This window comes from Oncorhynchus mykiss, chromosome 8 (assembly GCF_057628025.1).
Source record: "Oncorhynchus mykiss isolate SJ-2025 chromosome 8, ASM5762802v1, whole genome shotgun sequence".
NCBI classification, from domain to species: Eukaryota; Metazoa; Chordata; class Actinopteri; order Salmoniformes; family Salmonidae; genus Oncorhynchus; species Oncorhynchus mykiss.
Genome location: NC_143029.1, coordinates 57,289,509 through 57,307,214, shown reverse-complemented (window position 1 = coordinate 57,307,214; position 17,706 = coordinate 57,289,509). Strand labels below are relative to the sequence as shown.

At 40.7% G+C, this 17,706-nt stretch overlaps 1 protein-coding gene and 1 long non-coding RNA gene across 3 annotated transcripts in view; one reads left to right on the top strand and one right to left on the bottom strand.

Moving 5' to 3' along the window:
- Positions 1-17,706, bottom strand: part of LOC149982034 (uncharacterized) — a 108,563-nt gene that overhangs the window by 84,388 nt on the left and 6,469 nt on the right. The window lies entirely within an intron of this gene.
- The window catches only part of rxrga (retinoid x receptor, gamma a), a 43,796-nt gene continuing 27,468 nt past the window's right edge, over positions 1,379-17,706 (top strand). The window contains exon 1 of one of the 2 annotated variants that reach the window (XM_021613029.3): positions 1,379-1,712. In XM_021613029.3, coding sequence (XP_021468704.3) covers positions 1,682-1,712 — 31 coding nt within the window. In that variant the 5' untranslated portion in view covers positions 1,379-1,681. The remainder of the gene's footprint in view (positions 1,713-17,706) is intronic. The other variant, XM_021613030.3, reaches the window with a different exon arrangement.

Genomic DNA, 17,706 nt, shown 5'->3' with positions numbered 1-17,706 from the left:
TGTTGAGGGTGGGGTCTGTTGCGTCCGTGCTTTTCAATGGCTTTCACACAGCCTATTGTTGTGGACAAGCATCAATGCTTGCTCCTGTTTAAACCACTTCTGCAATGATTTAAGTCACATTATTTGATTATGTTGAGGTTTTTTATTTCTGAGATTGAAATGCACACAGTCAGGCCTATGTGTTATTTTTCATGATTCGGGAAACACACACACGTGCGCACATGCACGCAGACACATACAGTACACCCACAACAACCAACTTTGTTTATTGATTGTTATTCACAATGTCCCCTCCTGTTTCGATTTTGAACCATAAATAATCCTATAGTTTATCTGATGGTAAACGTGATTCAAAATAGAATAGTCTTCTGCCACTTAAAACCGTGCTGTGCAATGACACTGAGTAACAGGGGACAATGTCCTAGACCATGTGGCTCCATTAGTGGGATAAAAGCAAGGTTGATAAATAGTATTTTTAGTCCCCTTCTTCGACTTTCATGAATTTACATGATCTAACGGGGGGGGGGGGACACAAATGAAAAGACGCCTGATTAGTGTGGAATGAGTTGGAAGAAAAGCTATTCATCTTTGTTAGCATCCTCCTGTGTTCTTTTATGGGTCGGTTTCCAAGAAGGGGGAGCTGGGGGAGGCTTTCCCAGCCAGGGAGCAGAGCGGCGACTGACGGAGTGGCCAGCCACGGTGCTTGCGGAGTGTCCCTGTCACCCCCACGAGAGTTCAAGATTGTGAATGTTGGTGACTTCTTAATAACCTCCCAGGGCAGTGGGAGCACCACACCCTTAAATGACCCCTCCTCACTCTTTCGAAAGATCTTGGGTGGGGGGGTCCAAGGGGGTCTTCAGACCTTCCATCAGTGGTCAAACGTAGTATTACTATAGCCACATCCCTTTGGAATTTGAAGAATGTTCACTTTAATTCCTCAATGACATATTAGCATATTAACCTACATATTGACATTCTCTGATTTAAATATTTAGCTGTGCAAGAAGAAACATTTGAATACATATCGTCCTCATTTGGAATGCCAAAATGTAGCCTAACAGCAGATTTTAAGTGGAAAGCCTATTTTTAAATGTAGGCCTAGACTACAAGTAACCAAATAGGTTTAAAGAGAAACCACATTTGATAAAACATGGATCTCACATTGAATCAATGGGATTCTCATTCAATTCTAACGCAATGCCATTATTTTAAAGCACAAACTATTGCCATGTAATTTTCTTAATATTGGTGATAAGACAAACAGTACATTTTTTAAAGATGTTTTAACCCATATCTGCAATTAAAATGTCATACAGGATTTGCACTCGTTTAAACAGTTGGATTTATAAATCTTCAATTTGAGCTTTTATCCTCTCTCATAATAAAATGCATTGACAGGCTGCGCGAACTATCAACATCTGTCGCTGTATTTGGTGGGCGATGGCTTTGCATGGTGTATCTGTGTCGGCAGATTAAGCAAATAACGTTATCATTTTGGAGAATCCCATTTTTTCAGCCACCCACTCCACTTGGCCCCTCTGTGTGGTAGTCCAACCAGGCAACTGAGAAGAGAATAATTCAAGCCGGGAACGGCGTTCACAGAGATGCTGCTCTGACGGCTAAACAAGAACATCCATCGTTGAGAGAAAAAACGGACGAAAATAATAACTCCCATACAGTTATGGATAATAATGAATCGTGTCTACATCTAAGTAAGTACGCTTTTCCTCACTCTTTAAAGTCTTCGGACACGAGCGGTAGGCTAAATCCCGCATAGGCTGCACTTGCAGTTAGTTATCTGGGTTGTTTGGGCAATCGCGTGTCGTTTGATAAACGGAATTATTTTTGCACAGTGGACTTTACACCCGCTGGCAATAAATCATGCGTGGCAATGTTATTTATCTATGTAGTTAACACTCGTCCCGCGCCTAATGTATAGGTCTATTGACAAGAAGGCAGTGCCAATGCACAACAAGTCAGGTGATAACTTATCTTAGTCTTGGTCAGGGTTTGGCACTTTCATTGCGCTTATGTAATTTATGGCTATTTTAACGCGCTTCTTGTTAAACTGTTTGATGGGTCTTATTTATGGGTCTGGCTTGGCAAAGAAGTGCTTATCCATGCGACAGAATGATACATTCACCCACCTCGTCGCTGTTCTAGAGGAAAGTTAAAACAAGACCACCGTGAGAGAGTCTGACTTTTTTCACTGCACACTTCTCTTTAGTTGACCACACTTAATTGGCTGACATTGTTCTGATTGAATCATCATAATACCTTCTATCAAATAACCACGAAGTGCCCACACCACAAGCAATGAAATAAGAAGCCATGTGGTCCTAAAGACCTCGTCTGTCTTTCTATTGTAAATACGTATCATTTTCTATTCAATATTCTATCCTATTGCATGTCCTCGCATGATACAGCCGACTTTATATCGTTGCCTTATGCATATTTCGATTTTAGAGTTCTGAAAGTACAGGTCATGGTTACACTACTATAACACCACCTATTGGCAATCAATAATTCATTCAAGGAAAACCACACATTCAAATAAAACCACGAAGAGTGTAGCCATTTACATTTGGGGATAATTATCAGAACAAACATGAATACATGCATACATTAAACGACAGCCTTCTATTATAGTATGCATGAATTATTCTGAAAGTCTCCCAATACATTATTTCCTCATGCATTTTATGTATGTGCAATCACATGCTCATATTGCTACAGAAGGCCTCCTTTTACTTCACTGGTTCTCTCTCTCTCTCTCGCTCTCTCTCTCTCTCAATTCAAGGGGCTTTATTGACATGGGAAACATATGTTTACATTGCCAAAGCAAGTGAAATGGATAAACAAAAGTGAAATAAACAATAAACAGTAAATATTACACTCACAAGTTCCAAAATAATAGAGACATTTCAAAATTTATATTATGTCTAAATACTGTGTTGTAACAATATGAAAATAGTAAAAGTACAAAAGGGAAATGGGAATTTACAATGGTGTAGTGTATGTTCTTCACTGGTTGCCCTTTTCTTGTGGCAACAGGTCACAAATCTTGCTGCCGTGATTGCCCACTGTGGTATTTCACCCTACAGTAATGGGAGTTTATCAAAATTGGATTTGTTTTCTAATTCTTTGTGGGTCTGTGTAATCTGAGGGAAATATGTGTCTCTAATCTGGTCATACATTTGGCAGGAGGTTAGGAAGTGTAGCTCAGTTTCCACCTAATTTTGTGGGTAGTGTGCACATAGCCTGTCTTCTCTTGAGAGCCAGGTCTGCCTACGGCAACCTTTCTCAATAGCAAGGCTATGCTCACTGAGTCTGTATATAGTCAAAGCTTTCCTGGGTCAGTCACAGTGGTCAGGTATTCTGCCACTGTGTACTCTCTGTTTAGGGCCAAATAGCATTCTAGTTTGCTCAGATTGTTTTGTTAATTCTTTCCAATGTGTCTTTTTTGTTTTCTCAAGATTTGGTTGGGTCTAATTGTGTTGCTGTGTTGGGGCTCTGTGGGGCCTGTTTGTTTGTGAGTATAGCCCGAGGACCAGCTTTCTTAGGGGACTCTTCTCCAGGTTCATCTCTCTGTAGGTGACGGCTTTGTTATTAAAGGTTTGGGAATCACTTCCTTTTAGGTGGTTGTAGAATTTAACGGCTCTTCTGGATTTTGATAATTAGAGGGTATCAGCCTAGTTCTGCTCTGCATGCATTATTTGGTGTTTTACGTTGTACACTGACAATATTTTTGCAGAATTCTGCATGCAGAGTCTCTCTCTCTCTCTCTCTCTCTCTCTCATGTGAACAAATCAGTGTTAGGCAAGTTTGTCTTTATGGGTTCATCCCGGTTTTGTCTCCTCTGCAACAGTGGACTTTGCTTTATTTGAACTTTGCATTGGTCAGACTCCTGCTCTTCTCCCACTGGGCACAAACTGGTTGAATCAATGTTGTTTCCACGTCCTTTCAACAAAATAAATCAATGTGATGATGTTGGATAGATGTGGGAAGCTGATTGGATTTGCAAAAAGTCATCAATGTCAAGTAACTTCTGGGTTTTGTCATTTTTTTCCCACCCAACTTTGAACCTACAATAAATCCAATGACATGGTTCAAAGTCTTGTTGATTTCACGTTGAATTTCCACTAGTTGACAACTCAATAAAATGACAATCAAAACGTTGAAAGGATGTCTGTGCTCAGTGGGATGTGTGTATCCGTGAAGAGGAAAAGGTCCACTGGGTCTACCTGGATAGTCCAACCAAAATGAAAACGTGAAAGACAATCAGCAGCTCCTGTGGGACATTGAAAGTTAACTTAGAAAACGACTTTACTAATAAAAACCAAAACGTATATTGATCGATTTAATTGATTAGACAACTAGGAGCACATATAATCATCATTTTGTGGGTGCTTATCTTTGTCCTCTTTCACACATGTACAAGTGTGTATTTAACACGTCTGAATTGGAAATGTGTTTTTTTTGCGTATCCTCAACTCTCCCTGAGACACCCTCAGAGAGAGGGGTCACGGCCAGGCTTAGGCATTATCAACGGCGAACCTGGAGCAATTTGTTAGGTGCCTTGCTCAAGGGCACATCGACAGGTTTTTTATCACCTTCTGGCCTTTCGGTTGCTGGGCCAACGCTTTAACTGCTAGGCTACCTTTTTATTTTTTATTTAACCTTTATTTAACTAAACAAGGAAGTTAACAACAAATTATTATTTTACAATGATGGCCTACCACGACATACCCTAACCCGGCCGATGCTGGGCCAATTGCGCTATGGGACTCCCAATCACAGCCGGTTGTGATACAGCCCAGGATTGAACCAGGGTCTGTAGTGACACCTCTAGCACTGAGATGCAGTGCCTTAGACCGCTGCACCACTCGGGAGCCCTACCTGCTACCCCCCAATACAATGGAAGAAAACATCTTAGTTGAGTAGGAAGCAGCCATGTTGGCTCTATTCACGACTGTGAGTGTACTGATCTCTTCTTGCAGCAAGCAGTCAAAGAGAATGAGAATTCATGTGGCCAAGTCATTAGGGTTTTTACTGCCAATGGTGATTAGGAAGGCTGACTTGGGATCAGCCCTTTTAACAACACAAGGCTACTAATACTCTCGTCCACTGACTGAGCCGCTCAGAGAATGCAAGAGAATGGTTTGAGGCTATACGATTACTGAAAATATGCATTTAATAGCACCATTCATGCATTTCAAACGACTTGAAGGTGTATTTAAGCTGCATGTCAACTATCATGTTTTCTTATGCCAGGCTATCTGAGGATAACTTCACTATTAACAGCAACTCTTATTTTCTTTCGGCCAAAATATGACAATACTGTTGGGGTTGTAACAGCAGAACTAGAACTATCAGGTAAATCCGCAACTCTGAACCTGAGTAGTAGAATTTGTAATAGACATATCCTCTCAAATCAAATCAAAATGTATTGGTCACATACATGTGTGTAGTAGATGTTATTGCGGGTGTAGCGAAATGCTTGTGTTTCTAGCTCCAACAGTGCAGTAATATCTAACAATTTCACAACAATACACACAACGCACACACATCTAAGTAAAGGAACAGAATTAAGAATATATACAGTAACTATATGAACGAGCAAAGTCAGAGCGGCATAGACTAAGATACACTAGAATAGAATACAGTATATACATATGAGATGACTAATGCAAAATATATACACACTATTAAAATGACTAGTGTTCCATTTATTAAAGTGGCCAGTGATTAAAATCTCCCTTCATGAGTTATTTATTACACCATTGACATCCTTCTCAGTGCTGACCAGGTTTGTTTAAAAAAAAAGCACGGATGGGCAACTTTAATGGGGGTGCGGGCCACAACAAAAGTGGAACTCATCATGAGGGGCCGCAGTGGCTCCTGGGTCTGTGTACCCACATCCATATACGCCCTCCACCTTGCGAGCAAAACATTTTAGCGGCCCCCCTCGTGACAGTGAAGAGAATTTTGCAATTTTATAACTTATTTCATGCAATTCTACTAATTTTGCCATTGGACGGATAGAAGAATGTGCAGGTTTACAGCTAATTTCCTACAATTCTACACAATTTGCCATAAGGTGGAGGCAAATGTTTGCTGTTTTTTATACGATAACTGATGATCAATGGGCCCCACCTAGATCGGTAATTCAAACTTGCTCACTACAAGTTTAGATAGCTGGCTGCTAGACTAATTTACCAATCTAAAAAAAAAAAAATGCCGACATGGGCTAATTGAGTGACTGCTGATACACAACCAAATCTCAAAATTGCACCTTGTATATTATATTATTCTAACTCTCAACGGTAAGTTGAGACCACGGTTTTCTTTATTTTTTTTACTATTTTCTACATTGTAGAAAGACATAAAAACTATGAAATAACACATGGAATCATGTAGTTAACAAAAAAAGTGCTAAAAATATATTTGAGATTCTTCAACGTAGCCACCCTTTGCCTTGATGACAGCTTTGCACTCTCTTGGCATTCTCTCAACCAGCTTCATGATGTAGTCACCTGGAATGCATTTCAATTAACAGGTGTGCCTTGTTAAAAGTGAATTTGTGGAATTTCTTTCCTTCTTAATGCGTTTTTGCCAATTAGTTCTGTTGTGACAAGGTAGGGGTGGTATACAGAAAATAGCCATATTTGGTAAAATACAAAGTCCATATTATGGCAAGAACAGCTCAAATAAGAAAAGAGAAATGACAGTTCATCATGACTGTAAGACATGAAGGTCAGTCAATCCGGAAAATGTCAAGAACTTGCAGTTGCAAAAACCATCAAGTGCTATGAAGAAACTGGCTCTCATGAGGACCGCCACAGGAAAAGAAGACCCAGAGTTACCTCTGCTGCAGAGGATAAGTTCATTAGAGTTAACTGCACCTTAGATTGCAGCCCAAATAAATGCTTCACAGAGTTCAAGTCACAGACACATCTCAACATCAACTGTTCAGAGGAGACTGTGTGAATCAGACCTCTATGGTCGAATTGCTGAAATGCTCAGCATATGTGGGAACTCCTTCAAGACTGTTGGAAAAGCATTCCTCATGAAACTTGTTGAGAGAATGCCAAGAGTGTGCAAAGCTGTCATCAAGGCAAAGGTTGGCAACTTTGAAGAATCTAAAATGTAAAATATATTTTTGGTTACTACATGATTCCATACAGTATGTGTTATTTCATAGTTTTGATATCCTTACTATTATCCTACAATGTAACGAGTAGGTGTGTCCAAACTTTTGACTGGTACTGTATATATCATTTTGTTTTTGTCCGCAGGCCTACAAGTTTCCCATCCCTGATAAAAAGGTTGTTACATATGTGTCATTTTGAAAATCACAGGGAAATGATGTTGTGGTAAAACAGTTAGACGCAGGTTTTGAAACAGATGTCACTGAATTATACTCAGCAGCAGCATAGTAAGAAGAGGATATGAATAAGTCGTTCAGATTCCTCGGAAATCCCCCAGTTATACTTTGTTCACTATTTATAAATATATAACACTAGCACACATCCTTCCTACTTACGCCCCCTTAATTGCCCCAAAACTATATAGAACTGGGATGGCAGCGTGATTTCAGTGTTGAGACTTCCTTATATCACTGAATAAATCAGCCTCAGTTCATATGGGGCTTCACAGACAGACAAGACGGACGGACTGGTGACAGACAGAGAGAGCCAGACAGACAGCAGATGAGCAAACATATAGATGGACAGATGGACAGACGGATATAGAAGAGAGAGACTTAAAAACATCTTCAGTAGACCAAGTTAGGCTGTCTGTCTGGGGTGAAGCCACATGAACTGATGTTGATTCCTTCAGTGCTATTTGAGCGGTGCTCAAAAAATGTAGTATCCACTTCTGCCTCTCCTCCAGGGAACTAAGACCTGCCGGGAGAGGAGCCGTAGCTCTCCCTTCTCAATACCTCTCTCTCTCTCTTTGTTTCTCCCTCTTCCTCCCTCCATCTCTCCACAGACACAGAGGGATCCAACGGTCCAACATGGGGCTAATGTTTCATTGACAATTATTTGATGATGTCCCTTAATGGGTAGTACAAGACCCATGGTGTTTTGGGTCCTGGGCGCTGAGAGGCCCTCTGTGCTGCTGTGTTTGGAAAGGGGTTAGGAGATAAAGAGAGGGAAGAGAGTGGGGAGATCAGGTGGCACCTTCAGTCCTTCTCTCTCTCGCTCTCTTTCTCCCCTCTCTTGCTTGGCATTCAACAACACACCTGTTTCTTATCAGCTATCAGTATGTAGCTTGGTACTTGTCGAATCTGTGTGTGTTTGTGCATGTGGCTGCATGTGCGTGTGAGAACGCTGTAGTTGTGTGTGTCTGTGTTTCATTCCCTCCGTCCGCCCAACTATGTCTTATGTGTGTTAGTATCTAGTTTAATTACCCAGGACCCTCTGCTTTCTGTCTGACCTAGATCCATCCTATAGGAACAGCCTCAGGTCTCTGTCTGTCTTGTCATCATTACCTGGTTCCTACCATGCTCTATGGTTTCCAATGCGCTTGCTGCTGTGGGCTACACTCCTCCACCTGACTCATTGTGTTTGGATGCTATAACCATCATCCTCAATCCTACATACACCATTCTGTTCTTCATTTTTTCATTTTATTGTCATTTGTTGCCCCTCTCTCTCCTTTGCTCTCTCTTTTTCTTCCTTTCTTTCTTTCTTTCTTTCTTTCTGAATGGGGAACTCAGAAATAGTCTGGACAGAAATAGAGTCAGGGCCAGGCACTATGCTCTGTGGCGACTGTTCTCTACACTGGCAGGCTTGTGATTCTGAATCAGTTCCCTTATCTAATTGTCATTTTTTTCTGCCCCAGTCTGGGCCAATCCTAGTGCTTCAGTATAGTGCAGCTCCACAGATCGAGAGGGGCTCGAGGTTGGCTTCACTCTTTATGTAAACTTCATAATGTTGTAGCCTCTTGTAGGATGATTGGGGAATTCAATAGACTAGCCAGTATACCATATAGATGATAGTCACTATATTACTATGTCATACAGTAACTTCTTGTATTACAACATAACGTCTCAATATAGAGATGTTTATCAGCTTGTTTTTGTTGTGCGAGTTCAATTGGGGTCAGACATAGCAGCCGGTTTCTTAGAGAAAAAGATCATTGACGGCACAGTAGCCCCAACAGACGCGTGAAGCCTTGGAGAAACATACAGTTCTGTTCAGTAGCTCTATAGATCAGCATCAATACACTGTGTCCTCCAGGACCCATCCCAAGATAATCCTCTTTAATCCTGCAACAACTGGCACAGTCCACCATCAGACCCCCCCGCCCTCTACGCAACACACAAAGGCATCTACATAACGCACACTCACACACACTTACGCAAGCACACACACACACAGGTACATAACACACACACGTACACACTCCCTCTCCGAAATCCACAGACGGCGGGCCCGTCCTCTGCTACCCCCTGGCCACATGGCATATGACAGCCCCCCCACCACTACTCCCCCTCATCACCCCCCTCCTCTGTTAATCAGTACATGAAACAGACACCAGGATGGAAATGTAAGCCTCCTATGCAGAGAGAGAGAGCTCAGCAGACCACGGTTTCTGTACAGCAAGAGCCCATTCGAAATGTAGCTAATGACTTTATGCATTGCGACTGATGTTACACCATACTTAGAAAACGGACTCAATAAAGATCCATGGAATGACGGTGAACATGTATGAAATGGTGATTCGAACGCCTATTACCACATGCATTTGTAATCAATCGCCTTATGTCACTGTCACATGTCCAAGGCTGTTTATGTAAATACATAAACAGCTGTAAGTTACATGTGTCATGCCTGTTATAATGACGGTGCTGCTGATTGGTCAAAATAGTTATATAAAAACACACATTTAGATTGGTATGATTACAGATGTAACGGAGTTGACATGTCTAAATGTAAGGGAGTTGACATTTCTCACGTGATAATTGAACAATTAAAGAGTCAAACTACAATGTAGTGTAGGTAACATGATAACAGTCAAATGGTGCAGTTTAGTATGATACTAGAGAGGTACTCTGCCTTGGTTACAGTACATTATGCCATATTATACGAGATACGATACGACATTATATGAGATGGAAAATGGAGTGCCGAAAAAGTGCCAACTCCGCATAGAGTTCAAGTAGTCTCGGGCCACTACATACACAGTATATCAGTAGTTTACTCTATATTCCCATTAGTAACCATTAGCAAAGTTACTGTGTCTTCCCATGTAATACTGAGGTGTTTTACCAATGAATGTGATGCTTGGACTTGGACTGAAAGGACTCGCTATGTCCTTTCTGTCTCCTCACATACTTAGACCATGCAAGTTAATGATGTCTGCTTGGCTGCATCTTCTGTCATTTCAACAGAGAAAAGTCTGCAAGAGACTTTAACGAAAAAGCAACCCAAGGCCCCACTAGGGGGTTTGAGAGCCCACCCGACAGGATAGAACTCCCTCCTTTTCTAGGCAAAATCCCTTAAGACGCACATAACAGGGACAGAGACTGTGTGTGTACACAGCAGACCCGAGCAGGTCCGGATCCAGAATTGTAAATAATGTCACGGGTCTTTGTCGGATCTGATATGATTGTCACGGGTCTCGTTATGTGTAAAAAAAAAAAATTCAACCCGACTGCTGCAGTAGAGAGAGACAGTGTGTATAATTTATGCTGCTGTTCTTTGCTTTTCACGAGAGTGTGTAGCTTGTTGTTGTTGGCCAATTATAAGTCATCAAAGCGGCACTAGGCTACAGTCATAGAGCCAACCGTGTGTGGAAAAAGTTAGGCGATAACGTTACAGTATTTAATCAATATAATTCAAAGTTAAAGGAGAAGGATAGGCTACACCGACCAAGAGCCAACATGTAGGCTGATACTTTATATTCCGAATGGAGTTATTTGTAACTATGAGAACGTGCACGCACCGCAGCCTCAGTTAGCCTAGCTAGCTAAAGTTAGCTAGCTTAACTAGCTTCTCCCGGTTTGATGCAGTCAAGACAGGTACTACGTCATCATATTGGATGATAAATAACCTAGCTATGGCAGTTATTTGTCTACTATAAATGCGAGTCGGCTTGGTTGGTTGCGGTCTCTCGCTTTCTCTCTATCCCTCCTCCACGTTCCCCATGTCACTCGCTTACACTCACAGTAGCTGACGCACACAGTATGGCCCCTGCTAGAGCATCACCTCTACCTCCTCTCCTCACGCATTATCAGCTCCGGTTAATAAAGTAGCTTACGTGTATTTTTCTCCTGCTTCCCTCACTCGGATCGGACTGGGTCAGGATCTGACTAGGTGTATACGGAACGGGTCTAGTTATCATCTGTGCGTTCAGAACGGGTCTCTATATATATATTGAAAAAAATAATTGATGCATATTGGGTCTGGATTTTTTTATTTTACCATTATTTAACTAGGCATGTCAAATTCCCCAGTGGGATATTCCCGTTTTGGAACAGGACCCGTGAAGGTCTCTACAGTGTTTCAGGAAGATGCACACTCTCTTGGGACTGACATCATTTTAACATGACATTGAAAATCCTCTGCTGTCTTTCATACACATTATATGTAATAATATAACCATATTTCTGCTTCTACTTTATATTATACATTTGATTTTGGGGTAGCCTATATTATTTGAAACAGTGTATTTGATATGCCTACCAAGGCATATGTCTTGCACAGTATGCTCTGTAATTATTTTATGTTTGAATATACACCAACTTAGTGAAATGACATTAGTGCTGCTCTCCTACCAGCTGTGTTTTTCAGTTGACTTGTAATTGCTCTGTTTGTTTCGCTGTGTATAAAGCCTCATCTGTAACATAATGGCCCAGCCACTCTGAGAGAGATGAGATGTTGCCTCTGATAGAAGCTGGGGCCTAACAGACATCATCAACTATTCATTCCCTACACACACATTGACAGCTGGGCGTGCTGTAAATAACCAGGTTGGAGATGCTTACAGGGGGTAAGAGGATTATACAGTCCCTGATTGATCTGACATTATCTTAATTTTGACAAGAATGAGTGGGCTCTGTCTCCACACACAATACCAGGTCTGGTCTAGGATCAGTTTTGCCTCTCAGATAATAATTAACTTCTACTGAGAGGCTTTGTGAATATCCTCAGGCCAGACCAGAGCCTTACGGAAGTAAGCTTTATGTGTCATCTTTTTGAGTGTGGACCCAGTTTGTGGACCCATTTTGTTTGTCAGTCCTATACTACAAATGTTTGAGGAGTTAGCGAGGTAACGTTGGTCAACGCTGAGTTCCACTTGGGATGATTGGTACCAATGAAAGTGGCTCACCTTTTAGTCAGGTACATTTCTGTGTCAACGAGTCTTTCAGAACTAACCTGCTCCGAAGCAGGCTAACTCAGGGCTAACTACATTTATCCTGATTGAAGTGTCTGAGCCACGAGTTGAGGACAACTTCAATCATATTCCCTCCCTCCCACAAAGATTACATCATCATCATCCACTTCTTTTGAGGAAGACAACATTTTATTAATTTGTATGATACAATGCAAATATTTTATCGATAGGAGTGGGGAAAAAAGGTGCTTGTGCATTGATAACCAAGGTAATAAAATAAAGATTGCACTTCTAAAAGTCTATTTCACACCGTAACCTGCTGAATTTGCAAGTTAACTTTAATTCAATTTAGATTTCGGCACAAATGAAAATGACTTGCCAATGCATTGATGTTTAAGCATTGTCTCAATGAAGAGTTCGGTGATCGACTAGCCACCTGTGACATGCACGCGCAGTTAGCCTGCTAGAGTGACACAGCGGTCTAAGGCACTGCATCTCAGTGCAAGAGATGTCACTACAGTCCCTGGTTTGAATCCAGGTGGTATCACATCTGGCCGTGATTGGGAGTCCCATAGGGTGGCGCACAATTGGCCCAGCGTCGTCCAGGTTTGGCCGGGGAAGGCCGTCATTGTAGAATAAGAATTTGTTCTTAATAACCTTTTGTGACTAGGCGGCAGTATTTTCATTTTTGGAAAAATAACGTTCCCATAGTAAACGGGATATTTTGTCAGGACAAGATGCTAGAATATGCATATAATTGACAGCTTAGGATAGAAAACACTCTAAAGTTTCCAAAACTGTAAAAATATTGTCTGAGTATAACAGAACTGATATTGCAGGCGAAAGCCTGAGAAAAATCCAATCCGGAAGTGCCTCATGTTTTGAAAGCGCTGCGTTCCAATGCGTCCCTATTGAGCAGTGAATTGGCTATCAACCAGATTACTTTTTCTACGTATTCCCCAAGGTGTCTACAGCATTGTGACGTAGTTTTACGCATTTATGTTGAAGAATACATTGTGTAAGTGGTCACCTGATGGCTCTCAGAGTGATTCTCGCGTAAAATACAGAGGTAGCCATTTTTCCAATCGGTCCTACTGAAAAACCAATTGTCCTGGTGGATATATTATCGAATAGATATTTGAAAAACACCTCGAAGATTGATTATAAATAACGTTTGCCATGTTTCTGTCGATATTATGGAGCTAATTTGGAATATTTTTTGGCGTTTTCGTGACCGTAATTTCCGGTCGATTTCTCAGCCAAACATGAAGAACAAACGGAGCTATTTCGCCTACAAAAAATAATATTTTTGGAAAAAATTAACATTGGCTATCTAACTGGGAGTCTCGTGAGTGAAAACATCCGAAGCTCATCAAAGGTAAACGATTTAATTTGATTTATTTTCTGATTTCCGTGACCAAGTTACCTGCTGCTAGCTGGACAAAATGCTATGCTAGGCTATCGATAAACTTACACAAATGCTTGTCTAGCTTTGGCTGTAAAGCATATTTTGAAAATCTGAGATGACAGGGCGATTAACAAAAGGCTAAGCTGTGTCTCAGTATATTTCACTTGTGATTTTCATGAATAGGAATATTTTCTAGTAATATTTATGTCCGTTGAGTTATGCTAATTAGTGTCAGTCGATGATTGCGCTCCCGGACCCGGGATGGGGAGTCACTAGAGTTAGCTGACTTGCCTAGTTAAATAAAGGTTAAAAAAACATTAGCGGCAGGCGGACGAGCAATATCCACTGTCATAGTACGGATGAAGCCTGAGCTGGAATGGGAAGGTAACGGAAGCTGGTTAGCTTTAGAAAACCATGAGTAGATCTAGCTTGCTTCTTAGGATACCCCTCAGGCCTGGAGGCTACAGGCTTAAACACTGTTTATATGATTTACTTGAAGAGCTCACCAATAGAAATCATTATAGTGATACGTTCTGTATCTCTTAATAAATAAATTTTAAAAAACACATTAAGCCAGATGATGTTTGTATGGTGGCATACTCAAGTACATTCATGTGTGTGCGTGTTTTTGGTTTTACTATCCTTGTGAGGACCAGAAGTCCTTACAAGGATAGTAAAACAAAGAAAATTCGGCCAATTTGCCGGTCCCCACAAGGAAATGTTAGGGTTATGTTAGGGTTAAATTAGGGTGTCACATATCCTTTTAATTCTCTATTTGGTTAGGTCAGGGTGTGACTAGGGTGGCAATCTATGTTTTCTATTTCTTTTTTGGCCGGGTATGGTTCCCAATCAGAGGCAGCTGTCTATCGTTGTCTCTGATTGGGGATCAAACTTAGGCAGCCTTTTTTCCACCTTAGTTTGTGGGATCTTGTTTTTGTACTGTTGCTTTCCAGCCCTACAGAAATGTGCGTTTCGTTTTTTTTCTTCTTTGTTTTTCTCGGTGTCATCAATAAAAGAAAGATGTATGCCTACCACGCTGCACCTTGGTCTACTCCTTCCAACGACGAACGTAACATCGGGTTAGGGGTTAAAGTTTAGATTTAGGGTTAGGGAAAATAGGATTTTGAATGGGAATCAACTGTTCGGTCCCAACAAGGATAGTAAAACAAATGTGTGTGTACTTATGTGTGAGAGTGAGGGGCCTCTTTCCTGTTGGAATGTGACATTGAGCAAGCATTAATATCACAGGGGGGGGATGTGTAAAGAGAGTGCGTGAGTGTGTATTTGTGTGTGTGTGTGTACCACTACAGCTGCTTGTAACACACACATGATCATGTGCTGCCAGCCCGTTGTCTGCATTGGAAGGGTCAAACCCCCCTGCAGAATTCAGAGGTGATCGGCTGCAGACATGAGAATCATAACAGGTGTTGAAAATTCCAGAGGAAAAAATGGAAAGCGACTTAATTGACGTTAGCCAATCAGAGTTGGAAATGTATGGAAACTACCAGTCCCTGATGCTCATTCCTGGCTTTGACGGTGAGTAAAATACAGTGCATTCAGAAAGTATTCATACTCATTCATACCCATTGACTTATTCCACACTTTGTTGTGTTACAGCCTGAATATATTTTTTCTCTCTCACCCATCTACACACAATACTCCATAATGACAAAGTGAAAACATTTTTTAGAAATATTATCAAAGTGTTCACACCCCTGAGTCAATGTTAGAATCACCTTTGGCAGCGATTACAGCTGTGTTTCTGGGCACTCAGTCTACTCAGGAACATTCAATGTCGCCTTGGTAAGCAACTCCAGTGTATATTTGGCCTTGCATTTGAGGTTCCTGCTGAACAGTGAATTTGTCTCCCAGTGTCTGTTGGAAAGCAGACTGAATCATGTTTTCCTCTAGGATTTTGCCTGTGCTTAGCTCTATTCAGTTTCTTTTTAACCCAAAATAATCCATAGTTTTTGCCAATGAAAAGCATACCCATAACATAATGCAGCCACCACCGTGCTTCAAAATTGGAAGAGTAGGACTCAGTGATGTGTTGTGCTGGATTTGGCCCATTTTGCTATATTTTACTTCAGTACCTTATTGCAAACAGTATATATTGTGTATATTGTGTATAGTGTATATTATTGCAAACAGTATATATTTTTATTATGCACAGTTTTCCTTCCTTTCACCATGTCATTCAGGTTAGTATTTTGAAGTAATCACAATGTTGTTGATCCATCCTCAGTTTTCTTTTATCACAGCCATTCAACGCTGTAACTGTTTTAAAGTTACCTTTTGACCTCATGGTGAAATCCCTGAGCGGTTTCCTTCCTCTCCGGCAACTGCGTTAGGAAGGACGCATGTATCTTTGTAGTGAATGGGTTTATTGATACACCATCCAAAGTGTAATTAATAACTTCACCATGCTCAAAGGGATATTCAGTGTCTGCTTTTTTAAATATTTACCTATCTACCAATAGGTGCCTTTCTTTGCGAGGCATTGGAAAATCTGCCTGTTCTTTGTGGTTGAGTCTGTGTTTGACATTCACTGCTTGACTGAGGGATGTTACAGATAATTGTATTTGTGGGGTAGAGAGATAAGGTAGTCATTCAAAAATAATGATAAACACTATTATTGCACACAGAGTAGGTTCATGCAACTTATTATGTGACCTTTTAAGCACATTTATATACCGATATCGATATCCGATGTTTTTCTTGCCCCAGAAAACGCTACCGATTTGAAACATTTAGCGGCCTTCTAAGCATTCTAGTACAGTTAAATAGTTAACACACACACATGGACGTCTAAGGCACTGCATCTGTACAAGAGGAGTCACTACAGTCCCTGGTTCGAATCCAGGCTGTATCAAATCCGGCAGTGATTGGGAGTCCCATAAGGCGGCGCACAATTGGCCCAGAGCCATCTGGGTTTGGTCGGGGTAGGCCGTCATTGTAAATAAGAAATTGTTCTTAACTGACTTGCCTAGTTAAATAACGGTTCCACACACACACCACACACTGCGATGTACTATTCAGGAATTTACCGCCATAGACAAATGTCATTTCCATCCATTTTAGTTGAAAAATGAAATATACAAATTGATTTATAACGCATTTCTTATACATTTGTACATTAACTTGTATTGAATATTATTTTAAGGGATTTTTAAGGTTTTTCTAATATTATTAATTCAACATGATGTCGGAATGTATAAACTTGCCTTGGTGACAGCTGAAAACATTTATTTATCATGAAAAATAAGATATTTCCAACCAACTTGTTTGTGAGATTATGAAAACAACCATATGATTTCCATATCTAAAACAAATAAATGTATGTATATTATACATAATATACTAATTTACCTCAAAAATATGGGTTGTGGTGGAAATGACATGGTGTGGTGGAAATGACATCTATGTAAAACAAAAAATGTATGAAAACAATATTTTATTGCAAAGATTTTGAACAACAACCATTGTTGAACATTTAATTAATATAAGACACAGTAAGATGACAAAATACTGTAACTAGCACCTTTTCAACATGAGAGCAATGTTTTGTCCTTGACTACACTTCGATGCTACAATTCTTGCACCTATATATAGAGGGAAGAGTTAGTTGAGAGCTACACATGTTTTATTTCATGTATGATTTTATGTCCTGCTTTGTATGTACTGTATAGTGAGTTTCCAAGTGTATCTAAGGCTTAGAAAGAGAGCAATGTTCCTCCCAGACCAAGGCATCCAGCTCCATGTGCCTTTTGGTCACTGGATGGGGCTCAGGGACAAGTCCAAGCACAGCTGAAACAGCTGCAGTGATGTGGAAAGGAACAGAAGCAACTGAGTATCCGCCAAGTTATCTCTCCTGGACTGTCGGTGACGATCTGGAAACACAGGAAATTCTAAAAGTTATGCACATTCGGAATATGTAATAATAGCATAGT